Source organism: Miniopterus schreibersii (genome assembly GCF_964146895.1).
Source record: "Miniopterus schreibersii genome assembly, chromosome: 19".
Classification (NCBI taxonomy): Eukaryota; Metazoa; Chordata; class Mammalia; order Chiroptera; family Miniopteridae; genus Miniopterus; species Miniopterus schreibersii.
In genome coordinates, this window is record NC_138119.1 from 13,228,957 (window position 1) to 13,242,589 (window position 13,633).

At 47.4% G+C, this 13,633-nt stretch overlaps 1 protein-coding gene across 3 annotated transcripts in view; it reads right to left on the reverse strand.

Annotated features, from left to right (window-relative positions):
- The window catches only part of KCNN3 (potassium calcium-activated channel subfamily N member 3), a 125,475-nt gene that overhangs the window by 42,466 nt on the left and 69,376 nt on the right, over window positions 1-13,633 (reverse strand). For all 3 annotated transcript variants that reach the window (XM_081120996.1, XM_081120997.1, XM_081120998.1), the window contains exon 3: window positions 8,835-9,253. In XM_081120996.1, coding sequence (XP_080977122.1) covers window positions 8,835-9,253 — 419 coding nt within the window. The remainder of the gene's footprint in view (window positions 1-8,834; window positions 9,254-13,633) is intronic.

Below are 13,633 nucleotides of genomic sequence, written 5' to 3' on the forward strand. Positions count from 1 at the left end.
AACGAGCACAAAATTACTGCGAATGAGAGAGGAAAGAGCTGCTGAATCAGAAACCAGAGAGAGAAAGTGGGCTGTGAAGGTGCGGGGAGGGGAACACAAAACCTGCAGGGGAGGAGACGGCGAGCACTGCAGGCCAAGCGAGGGGCGGCCTGGAGCAGAGCCCCAGCCCCGCAGCCCCGGGCGCCGGCGCCGCAGCAGGATTGAACTTGAACTCGAGCGCGGCCGCCCCTGCCCGGGCAGACCCCGCCCCCGGGCGCCCCCTGGCGGAGCGAGCCCCGGCCCAGCCCGCCCCGGCCTCCTCGGGCCCTGGACGCGCGCGGTTTCTCCAGACCCGCTGGGCCACCAGAGCCTGGCCACTGGCCCTCCCGTAAACACCCCGCGGCCACAGGGGCTCTAAGTGACACACTTCTTGGGGGGGGGGGCGGCCTACTCTCCTGTAGCCCCCTGCCCTGTCGTCTAAGGCCACGCTGGCTGCTGGGGCCTTTCATTGCGCTTCTCTGAGAGAACTAGTTGGAAAACGGAGCCACTGAACATTACTTTCCAAGGCCTGTGGGTACAAAGCATGAGTTCCTGGGGGAGAGAAACAAGGAAACAAACGCTTGCATATTGTCACGCATTTTCACTGCAGAAAATACAACACAGTGTAACAAAAATCACATGTGACATCCCACGGAGAAAACCACTTCATATTTACATGTACTTTCCAAGCATTTTCTACGCATATTATATCTATGTGTTTTCCATTCATAGCATCCTATATAATACTATTTTGTATGCTCCTTTTTCAGATATCACATCACTGTCTTCTTACTTTATATTCTTCGAAAGGCTGATTTTTAAAACTGTTGCCTAACCGCCCATCATATGGATATGCTATCATTTATTTAGTCATTTAAATCCTGGACAGTTACTTGGTTTCTGATTCTCCACTGCTGGAGACAGCACCATGCTGAGGAATCTGGACATAAATCGATTATTGCATTAGCAAAGCTTCCTAGAAGAAATGCCCGGTTAAAGTCACAAACTTGCACAGGCTAGCGCGACATACTGCTTAAGTGTCTCCGAGAAAGGTGGCGCTAGTTTTCCCTCCTGCCACCAATGAGAGAGAAACACCCCCCCACCGCCCCCCACCATCAATAACAACTTTTTAATCACTGAATTATATTGATTTACATTTTTGTAAATGTAGTTCTAGCTTGTAGTTCTTTGATTAGTGAGGCTAAATAGGCATGTGTTTCATTTTATTGCCTTTTTGTATTTCCTCTTTTGTGGTAGTCTATTTTTAGCCTACTTTTTTTACTGAGAAGCTGAGTTTTTCTGATTAGTGTCTAAGACAGGCCTTGTATAATAGGGATATTTATCTCTTGCCATGTTTGCAGCAAATATTTTTCCTAGTGTAACATTTGCTTTTTAAGTAAGTTGATATTTCTGAAGGACAGAAACCTAAAGCTGTATATATATGGTGTTATCAAATACCCGTCTTTTCCTTCATGGTTCTTCTCTTCTGACATTTTATGCTTTCCAATTCTTTTCCATCTCAGAACTGATTAAATATTCACTTTGTTCTCTAGAGCTAGTTCATAGTTCTTCTATACTGACTCCAACTGGAATTTATTTTGCTGGCTGGTGAGAGGTGGAGTTCTAACTTGATTTTTTGTCCAAATATCCAATCTCCCCATTAGCATTTATTGAATAATCTATTGCTTCCTAATTGGTTTTCTTTCTCATATATTGGGTTCTTACATGCTAGGGTTTATTTTGGAGTTTTCCATTAGGTTTCATTGATCTGCCATTACTGATTTTTCAGTAGTGCCAGAGGGACTTCATTACTTGAGTTTTATAATACATTTTAATATCAGGTAGAGAAAGTTTCCTTCAGTGTTCTTCTCTATAAGAAAAAAAAAGTTAAGCACCCTGGACGGTTGATTCAGTTGGTTGAGAGGTCACCCGATGGATTCCCAGTCAGGGCATGTGCCCGGGTTTCAGGCTCAGTGCCCAGTAGGGAGCACACAGAGGCAGCCCATCGATGTTTCCATCTCTCTCCCTCTCCCTTCCTCTCTCTCTAAAATCAATAAAAACATATTTTAAGAAAAAAAAGTAAAGCTAGTTTTATTTATCAAAACATCCTCAGAATCAATACTTACTCCTCCCCCTTAATATTTCTAATTCTGTTTATGTTTCCTAACTTTTTTCTTGATTAGATTTATTAGACATCAGTATCGTTTGGATTTATAAATTCTGTTTTTTTGTTTTTTAAATCCATTGATTCCCACCTTTGTCTTTGTTACAAATTTAATCTGCTCTCCTGAAGTTTGTTTCATTCTTTTAATGAATTCAATTTATTTTCATGCTTTTTTTTTTTTAACTGAAAAACTTTAAGGATATTATTCATCTGAGTACAACTTCGGTCACATCCTGTGGTTTGATATATAGAGTTGTCATTGTAATCTTTTAAATAGTAGTTTGAATAATTCTATTTTGACCAAGTTGTAATTGAGGAGATTGCTTGAAAAGTTCCTCCAAAAAGTTTTTTTTAGTTGAAGATTTATGGCCTTATTGTTAGAGAATATATCTGAAATTTTTTTCTCTGATGTTTTGAAATGTGTGGCTAAGAAGTTGACTGACTTTTGTCAATGTTCCATGGGTGCTTAAAAGGGAGATGTATTATTTGTTTATAGGCTACAAAGTTCAATATTTATCAGTTCATTAAAACATCTCATAATTCAGATTCTCAACCTCTTTATTTACTTTTGCATAAAAGTTTGAAGTTTTACTATGTTTAGTCTTTTTATTTCTATTAAAGTGATTCTTTTGGATCATTCAATGGTTTTTGCTTTGAAGTCAACTTGATTTAAAACGGTGATTTCTACTCAATTGCCCTTACCTAATAAATCTTTGTTACTCATTTATTTTTCTTGGTCTTTCCATTTAGGGTACCTCTTTTGTAAACAGCATGAAATTAAATTTTGCTTCTAAGTCCTATTTAAGTAAGAGGCATTGTCTTCTAATAAGGAAGAAAAACTCAATTTCGTTGATAGTTATAAATGTCAAGTTTAGTTTCCTCTCATTTTGTTTCATGTGTTCTGTTTTTACTTCCTTCCGGCCTCCTTTATTTTTCTGTTTGATGTTTGTATGTTCCATCCAGCGGAACAGTCTCAGGGTGGGTGAAAAACGGGGCTTTCAGGTACGGTGTTGGGGCCTCAGGTCTGCCGCACCCTGGCTCTGTGACCCCAAGCGCATTGCTTAACCTCTCTGTGCCCCAATTTCTTCACGTGTGGACTGGAGACAGTAATAACCCCAGTACCAAAGCTGTGCTATGGATTAAGTGAAATAATACCTGGCTGATGCTATTATCATTACTGTTATACTTTTAAAATTCTATCTGTGGTTACCTTTAGGTTTAAATTATATTTCTCTAATTATTAGAATCTAGTGATAAGGCTTTTTAAATTCTCTTCTGCCTAAGGCGATGAATTTAGCATGCTTTTTACTAATCCTTTCTAGCCTTCTCTCTCAACTTTTTAATCTGAGGGTTTGCAATCCTCTAATTATTATGGAATTATTGCTTTTCTTTCATACAGTTACTCTTTCCAGAATCTACTTTTTCTAGAATTAGGTTTTGCAACGTCTGGATTTTATATTACGATTTCAATGCTGTCCACCGGTCTTTCTTTCACACTGTTCCATTCTGAAGATCTTAATTGTGATTCATCCCTTGGTCAACTGGCAGGCGAGCTCCCCAAAAATATAGGTTGTTTACCTTCCGAGTCCAAAAAAAACCCCTCCAAGAATGACTTTTGTTTTTCTTGTTTCCTCAGTAATGCCCTAACGTCTCCTGGGATCTAGGGTTCCTGAGGAAAAGTCTGCTCTGTTCCCTGCGTACTTCTAGGACTGCTTACCCTTATGATTCAGTAAATTTTCCAGAAAAAAATTTTTTTTTCTCTCCTTCTAACTGGAAAATGGAAAGCCTTTCTGATCTGCCTAATCTTAAACCTCCTCACTGCCCCTCAGCTGGCCAATTCTGGAAAAGTTTTCTTCGTGCATGTCCTTGATTATGCTTTTATCCAAATGATTCTCGTTTCTTCCTCCAAAGATAATTCTAATTCTTGGATTTAGTCTTAATTTTATAGCCTTTAGTTCAGTCCCACTCACCCTCTTCTCTCATATCTTTGTTCTGGTCTTCTACATTCAGAGAGAACTTTTAAGTTTGTCTTCCACATTTTAAAAAGTTCAGTGCCTCCAATATGGATTTTCTTTTTGCTGAAGCGATTTTAGTTTTCTGGAACTCTCTGCTTGTGTGAAACAGATACATTTTCATTCCACATCTGCCCACTCTTCCCCATCACAGACACCGCACCTTCTCGCACCCTGCGAGGGATGCCCAGGAATCTTCTGAGGCTGCTTTTCGTTCCTCATAAGTAAACATTCTTCTGCATCTCCAGGATTATTTTCCTCTTTCTTAATGCTGCAGATTTGTTTCAAAGGCCTCACGTAGGATCCCCTTTTCTCCCCTCATGTCCTCTCCTTTCCTCCATTCCCTCCCACCCCCGCCGTGACAGTCATCTTTGAATTCCGGTGATCTGTCTACACCTGGCAGCAGCTCCTCTGCCCTACAGGGCGCTGACTCCTTTCTCTAACTAGAGGGCAGGGCTCCTGGGTCTAGCAGGCTTCATCTAATGTGGCAGGATACAATCATCATTAACTAGTCCTCTGACACCCCAAACCAGTGGTTTACAAACCTTTAAGATCATGCACTCCTGCTAGTAAACATTTTTGGAGCATGCACCCTCCCCCTGCTACATGTATGTGCATCATAAATTGCACCCACGTATTACCATCTACCTGTGTATTAAAATACGAGCAGTGCTAATTTTTTAGATAAAAATAACTATGACTAGAAGTTCTGATCATTTCTTCCCATTCTTCTGGGAGTCCCCACATGTGGTCCACATTGGAGGTTGTACCTCAAACCCAGGGGGCCATGAGAAACCACAGTCCTCAGCCCATGGTCCTCAGGCTCTTCTCAGCTCAGCCCAGCACACAAACCCTACTTGGGGGCTCGCATCCCCCAGGCAGTGTGCTTCATCCTGTAGATGGGCTCCCTACTGCTCCCCTCGGAGCTGAAGGCCTGCCAGAGGGGGGAGGAGTTTGTGGGAGGAGGGAGGTCCTTGCTCCCTGCCTTCTGGTTGGTGCAGAGCTGGGTGTCGGCGATGGAGGCAGAAGAGAGTGGGGGAAGGAAACCTCTTTCTATCTCCCTTCTGAGGGGGGTGGGTCTGTTTTAATGAGACAAAGAATGAGCCACTGATTGGTTTTCTCTAGTCCTAGGGGCCAGGTCTCCAGAATCAAATTTCTCATTATGATACAAAGAACCAGAAAACGATGAAAATTCATAACATCATCACCAGAGACCTGTTGACAGGCCAGAGATACTGAGACAGCCTGTGTGCACAACTCCAAGCCTCAGGAGGGAAGAGTCCAAAGGGAATCCATTCAAGGGGCTGGCAGGTCATCTACAAACCTGGCTCAGCTCCCAGGACTCAGCCCACTTTATCAGTGTGATGGGAGGTCTTGCTGCTCCTCTAGTCGAGATAAACACACACATGTGAGCTGGCAGACTCTACCCAGGGCGTGCCAGGGAGGTCCGCTTCCCCAGCCCGCTGCTCTTCGGACTGGGGCTGGGGCGGGGGGGGGGGGGGGGGGGGGGGGGAGATCCCTCCACCGGGGAGGCTGCTCAGCGGGTGACAGTGGTTAATGAGGAGGTTCCTCGGATAGGCCCTGGGCGGCCTGTGGGAGGCGGGCAGGCAGCCAGGAGAATCCCAGAGCGCCACAACTGCCAGGCCTCGGAGCCCCTGATGTAATGCCTCACTGGGGGCCAAGGAAAACAAGCCTGCTGTTGTCGCCGCCCTCCCAGCAACCGGCTCCTGCCCTCCCAGCAGCAGGCTGTTCCGGAGAAGTACTAACTCCCCCTCCCTACGTGGAGGGAGGAAACGTGAAAAACCTTTACCGTCACATAAAAGCCAGCCCAAGACATGAGAAATGTCTTTCAGAATGCATCTTGCCGAAGTGGGATTTCCATAGCAACTTCAGAAGAGTGTGTATACAACCAGAGTGAAGGCTAGGCTGACGGAAGCCACCTGGAATGCGAACAAGCCCTGCTCTGGGTGTCAGGCAGGAGTTTTCCTAGAGCCTGGCAGTCTGCTCTGTGACCTTGAGCAAGTCATTTACCCTCTCCGCTGTCTAAGGTGACAGCATCATTATCAGGTCAAGCTGAGAGAGATCACAGTCATCTTGTCAACCTCACTCTCCCACCCCGGTCTCCCCAAAATAGCCCCTCTTCCAGGCTCTGTCCAGTCTTGGATTGATAAATTCCTGTCTCGAGGCTTCTGCCAATCTTGCTATTCTTTACATTGGGAAAGGACAGTGGTCATTTAAGCTTGATGCTAAAAGAAATTGCTTGGTCTTTTTAAGAGAAGCATGTTGCCTGATTCAGAAAAAACATACTGCCCAGCCAGTGTGGCTCAGTGGTTGAGCATCGGCCTATGAATCTGGAGGTCACAGTTCTATTCCTGTTGCAGGCTTGATCCCCATTAGGGGGTATGCAGGAGGCAGCCAGTAGATGACTCTCTCATCATTGGTGTTTCTCTCTCTCCCTCTCCCTTCCTCTCTCTGAAATCAATAAAACATATTTAAAAGAAAAAACATACTGATTCACACACATTTTCTATAGGTCAGGTTCCTGGGAAAGAGTCTCTGAGACTCTGAGATTGGGGTGCAAGAAATTTGTTGGGGCTGTGCTGAGGATTCACACCGGTGGAGAGAGAGGGAAGCAGGATTGGGTGGAGAGAGAAGAGGAAATGAGGTGCAGTCACAACGGGGGCCTCTGGTGATTCCCTCAGGGAGCCCTGGAGCCTGGGTGGCCTGCAGAGTTGTCCTGCTGAAGGTGAAGGGCTGAGCCTTTAACCTCCTGCACTGACGAGCCACGGTATGCTTGCTGCCCTGGGCAGGGAGCTTGAACTTGGCTGAGGCTCTCCCTTCAGCCAGGGCAATTCTGGGAGAGGGCTCGGCCACAGCAGACCACCCTAGCTGAGGGACTGAGAGCCTGGACCTAGAGGGGGCATCTGGGGGATGCACCACGGTATCCACTACACTTGGATCTGTTTGAATTTAACATGAAGTCAGCCCTGAAGACAGTGTAATAAAATGGTTAAGAACATAGACATCAGAGGCAGACAAAACTGCAAGACTGGGATTTATGTGCAGTCACAGTGGCTTTGACACCCTCCGATGGGGAAAGTGGCCAGGAGAGTCTAGGCCATAGTTTCCCTGTAAGTGCAGGATTCGGCCTGGGGTGGTGAGATAAATATGAAGTTCAGACTCAAAATCAAGTTCAAGTCTTGGCTTCACACTACCAGCTGTGACCTCGGGCTAGTGCCTTTTTATCTGTTTCCTCAACTCTAAAATGGGGACAGTCATGCTACCTGTGTCATAGGTCTATTGTGGGGGCAAATGGAGATAACATGTAGGAAGCATCTCACATAGAACTGGCTCAGGCTAAACTCCCGAAAAGCAGGAGCAGTGAAAACACCTACTGTGGCTTGAATATACCTCATGTTAGAGCTAAGCAGAAGCCTTTTGGTCGAGGGGCTGTTTCATAAGAGAAAGGAAAACTTTGGGTGAACTTCTGATTTGCTCACTGTTTCTCTGTGCCTTTGGACTTCAGCCGGGGCGTGTCAGTCGTGTCTGTGGACAGAGGCCTTGCAGAGCCGTTCAATGCCAAACAAAGTGCAAGAGAGTACTTTGCAAAGTATGCTCTTGGAAGCACGCTTATTTCCCAGTAAAAAAATAGTCACTTGTGCTTGTTACACATTCAATAGACAATGAAATTGCGCTTGCAGGTACTTTACCCCATGTTCAGCCCAGCTGCTCATCTGAAAACTGGGGTGACCGTACATGCCAAACAGGGGTGATCTGAGGACAGGGAAGATTTCAAGCACCTTAACAGGCTGTGCAAATTCAATTATTGTTATTGTTAGAAGACTCAGCTTCAATCACTTAGAAAGGAAAACTGGAACATATGGCAGGAATCTGCTCTAATTTTAGAAAGGCAGCCACGAAATTCCTGAGTTATCAGGAATTCATTATTATTATTAACTCTCACTATATTGTACTTCAGTGTACAGGTCACATACACTATCTTGTTTAGCTCTGTCAACAGATTCTGTGAAGTAGGCATTATTATCCCCAGCTTGCAGATGAGAAAACTGAGGCCCAGTGACTAGCACGATGTTGCTCAGCTAAGAATACCACGAAGAGTTTGGGGTTGGAACCCAAGCACATGCTACTTTGAGTAGTGAGGCATCAATAGTGTTATACGTTGAAAAGGGTCTGTGAGCAAATACTTTTGAGAAAATCTGGACTAAACAAAATCAAACCAGTGTCATTACTGTAGGACTTCTCAGAGCCTTTAAAATGGTAGTGAGTATAATTCATCTCCAACAAGAAGAGATCATTCAAAACCTGCAGTGTTACGCCTGAGAACGGTTAAGGATGTGACCAGAAGGTGTTGATATATTTTGGTTTACAGAGAGGGAGCAGACAGTGAGCAATACTAGACATGCACTTTCCCCAGCTTACCTTGGTTACGCTTCCACGCTGGAGCTCATCTTCAGCCTAGGGGCCCTCCCCCTTCCCATTTTCTCCTATGAGGTTTGGGGTAGGTGCCCATCTCCATCAGGCGAACACATCCTGGCACCCCGCTCCTCCTCCCCCCCTCCCCGTGCGGGCTCTGCGCTGGGGAATCGTGGGCTGCGTGGATCAGGGCACCGCAGGAATACCTTTCACAGACGCGGACGGTCCAGGCGGCGATGATCCACAGCGAGATGCTGAACACCAGCAGCACCGTGCCGGGGCAGATGGTCATGAGGGTCTTCATGACAAAGCGGGTGTTGAAGTTGATCTTGTTGAGGGCGCCGATGCTGCGGGACGAGGCGTCCGTGAAGAGCTTGCTGTGCAGCAGCATGACCCGCGCGATCAGGTACAGGCGCAGGAACATGGGGATGGACAGGATGATGTCCACGTCGGCCTCGGCCCGCGACGGCGTGTAGGAGAAGGCCAGGCGCGCCGTCCAGAAGAACTTGTACTCGCCGGGGATGGGGTGGATGGCGCACACCAGCATCTCCAGGCTGATGTAGAGGATGCGCTCGTAGGTCATGGCTATCCGCCAGTCGTCCGCACCGTTGTCGATCACAAAGAGCTGCGGGGAGCGGGGAGGCAGCCGGTTAGCGTGGCCGGGACACAACCCACAGTGCCCGAGGCCCGACGGCGCAGGGGACCCACCTCGGGATGTCTGGAGCCCTGGCTTGTGTGGTGAGCGCCCTGGGCGGGAGTGGGGAGACCTGGCTGAGATGTTCACCCTTGGGGCCTCCATTTCTGTAAATTGCTCCCCCAGGTCCTTCCTGCTCAAAGGTGCCCCCAGACTGGCTATTTCAAGAGAAGGAGGAAGAAAAGCTCATTTGTACTAAAAGCAGGTCCCTAAGCTCCTGCCAGGCCCTGAACTAAGCCCTGGAGGGGAACCTGGAGGTGAAAAGTTATGTTTTCCTTGTGAGCCAGGGGATGCAGGCTCCTCGGCCCAGGCCGAGGAGGGACCCGCCAGTGTCTGCTTTGTTCTCACAGGGAGCAGCGGGTGTCAATGGTGTGGGCCCTGGGGAGGAATTGCCTGGGTCTGGACCCTGATCCTAAGGCTCACTAGCTCTGTGATCTTGGGCACCTCTGAGCACCTCTCTGTGCCTTGGTTTGCTCATCTGGGAACGATAATACCTGTAGCTGTCACTGTGAGCCTGCGATGGACTTTTTATACAAAGCACATAGAACCCTGCCTAGCACCCAGCAAACGCTCTTTAAGGATTAGCTATTATTATTTTTAGCATTACTAATGGGTGGGGTCTCAGTCTTTCTATAAAATAAGGGCTGGACTCAGTGACATCTAAGCTCCTAAGCCCTAACCTTCCATGAAACTGAGATGCCTGCTGTCCTGCCAGGAGGAAGGGCAGAGCCGCTTGAAACAAGCATTCACTGAGCACCTACTGTGTGCCCAGCCTGGACTTGTGCTGGGGTTCACAGGTGGGGAAGGGCCCAGACTCTGCTCTCAAGGAGGTCCACCAGGAGGACTCAGGGTTGAACAAAACAGCTCTGAGCCTGAGGAGCATGGAGGGGAACTATGGGAGCAACTGGCTGAGGGGCTGACCTCTGCTTAGGTGGCTCTAATTAGGAAGGTGGGATCTCTAAACAGGAGAGGGTACCCAACACACCCAGACTAGCCTCCCCCACCCTCCTTCCCCAGTGCAGCTAAGCCTGGGTGTTTCCAGACACAGCTTTCCATCATCTATGGAAACAGAAAAGACCTAATGGCTCTCCTGGGTTCCCTCTGCTCCTAACTGCCACCAACAGGCCAAGCCATGGCAGCGTGACTGGCTGGACAAACTCTTCAAATACAAAATGAAAACCACCCTCCCTATCTATAATAAAGAATTGCATCAGGTTACTATAGTAACTGGGTTCACTCTGGGCAGGAACTAAAGCAACGAGTCACAGATTCCTATGAGTCCCTGCTGGGGAACGAGATTGTATGGCATCCGACGCATCGCCACTGCCCAACCTGGCAGAAAGTTCTGGACCAGGGTGGCAGTGCCACTGCCTCTCGGGTGTCCTGCGTCTGCTTCAGTTTCCTGGTGCACTGTGGGTGGGGGCAACATGCAGAGTGGAGCTAGAGGCTGGGGAGCTAGACTGAGGTCTCACACATAAGCTGTGTGATCTTAGGTGGGTCACACCACTTCTCTGGGCCTCTTTCCTCATCTCTATCATGGAACTATTAACTTGACCATGTGCACTCATGGGATTAGCATTAGGATCCCATATTACAGATAGTAAGAGGGAATGTGCTTTACTAACTACTCTAAAAATGTGAAGGATTATTAAGCTGCGGGCCTGGGGACAATTCATAAACAGTGGGGCGGGTGTTTTGGGTGGGGGTTGGGGGTGTATGAAGGGCAGAGAGCCATTTTATGTTGTGGATTGAGAGCCTCTGTTCAATAGGGCTCCTGTGCAGGGATTTGTGGATCTGCAGGGTGGGCAATATGTCCCAGAAGATTCTATTGCTGTCCCATATGAGAACAGCCTGTGCCTGCTCCATCTGACCCTTGGAAGCACAGCCCTCTAAGCATATCAGATAACAGACACCCCACCCTGCTGTATCCTCACTCATCCTGTTCCTTCCTTACAGATCACAAATCTCAGTTGTGAATATATTCATGTTTACTTGGTTTTTGTCTGTCTCTCCCCCTAGAGCAGTGGTTCTCAGCCTGGCTGCACATTAGAATCCCTTGGAGAACTTGTTTAAAATACACATGTCTAGGCCACCCAGACCAAGCAAATCTGGGTCTCTGGGCATAAGGCCCTGGCATTGTTTTGGGGTTTTTTTAAAGCTCCCCAGCTGATTCTAAAGTGCAACTGGATTAGGACTCACCAGTCATAGTTGAACCTCCAAAAGGACAGGGACTGTGTCTGCCTTGTTCCCTGTGGGATCTCCAGTGCCCAGCTCAGATCTTACTATATAGTAGGTGCTCAATAAATGCTTGATTAGTGAACTAATAACTACCACTTACTGTGTGTCTCTAGATGTCAGCTCCCTCTCTTGGGCTCAGTTTCCTGCTCTGAGGAATGAGGGATGGATTCGATGCGGTGTCTTCTGCTCTGTAGCATTTTTTTTTTTTAAATCCTCACCTAAGGATATGCTTATTGATTTTAGAAAGAGGAGAAGGGGAAAAGAGAGAGAAAAACATCGATGTGAGAGAGACACATCGACTGGTTGCCTCCTGTACATGCCTGACCAGGGATTGAACCCGCAACCTAGGTATGTGCCCTGACCAGGAATTGAACCTGCCACCTTTTGGTGTATGGGACAACGCTCCAACCAACTGAGCCACACTGGCCAGGGCAATAACTCTGTAGTCTTATGCAGCCCTCTGACTTGGTGCCTCCCACCTCATGTATGTTTTCGGGGCACGTGTGCTCTCTGGAGACAGGACCCATGCCTGGCTCACCTCGCCTTGCTCCAATGCCTGAGACTGTGCCTGGCACACAGTGGGCAGTTGGTAGAATTCTAGCGAGTAAAGCAGTGAACATGACTGTGTCATATAAAGGAAACTCATTCCTAAGCCTGTGACCAGTTAAGTCCCTGATGATTCAGCTTATGCCATGGGAAGGACACCTTCCTAGTCCCAAAGAGTGGTCCAATCTGGAATAAGTTGTCCCAGGTGATCTTCAAGCCTTAGGAAGTTCTGGAGTTTAGAACCAGAAGTTTGAGCAGCACTGCACCAGAGCAGTGAGGGGGGCTGTGCAAGCAGCTCCAAAAAAGGCCTGTCCCCTACATTTGGTCTCAGCCACCCTCCCAGCCCTGGTTCTAGAGCAGCCCAACTGTTTGCCCTGATGAATTTTGGAAGAGTATTGAGGTGATGTGGACAGGATCTGGCATGTTCTGGGCTATCACGGAGCAGAAGTCTCAGAGGCCTGGGGCTGGCAAACGAGGTTCCTCCTGACCTGGCTGAGATTTGCCCCTTGCATGCTCGCTTCCCTGGGTGGGAAAGAAGAGCCACATCCTCCAAGTTTCTGAGTCTTTCTGCCTCCTAAGGCTAAAACAGTGATTTCATTCATGTGGGGATGGTCAGCCTGAAGATGCTTCAGTGCCAGGGCCTATGGTATCCTGCAAGTGCCACACTTTCCCCAGATAGTGCCCTGAGCAGAGCTGGCTCCAGACCTAATCCTCCTGCCACTTAACTGAGAGCCTGTAGGATTTTGGTCTGCCGGTGGGAAGGAGATTTTATGTGCTAGAGCAATTCCAAACTTGCCTTCAAGGAGCTCGTAATTAGAAAGGAGAACCAACTCAATTCAATTCAACTCGACTCAATTCAATAAAAGCAATTAGTAAGAACCCACTAGTACCTGAAATTTGCTGAGAGTACATCTTGAGTGTTCTCACACTTACAAAAAAGGCAATGATGTGAAGTGATGGGTGTGTTCATTAACTTGGTTGTGGCGATTGCTGCACAGTGTGTACATATATGAAATTATCACATTGTACACTTTAAATATATACAATTTTATTTATCAATTACACTTCAATAAAAAAGAACCAGCTAGGTGAGGACCCTGTGGTGATATAAATATGAATCAGACTCACACCCCATGAGCCAGCTGGCAATTTCAAGGCGCTCTAGCACGGGAGGCACCATTAGGCCCATCTCCGGAGGCTTTCTGGGCAGGAGGGGGTTTCGGTGGCGCCTGGCAGGCCTGTGCAGACAGACCTGGTGCGGCAGCTCATCTAGACGGCCACAGGTTCCTCCCGTCCTGTTTGCTCCCCATGTGACTGTGCCTCTTCTAGCAAGACCACAGTGTATTTCTCAATCCCTTGAACCTGAACTCAGCCACGTGCCTTGTTTTGGCCAATGGGACATTAGAAAATGTGATGTAGCAGAAGTTTGAAAAATGTCACTGCTGTGGAGCTTGCCGTAGACACGTGGCCCAATTTATAGGTAGGCATGCGGAGAGGGAGGCCATCTCCGACTAGGTGCGTGACAGA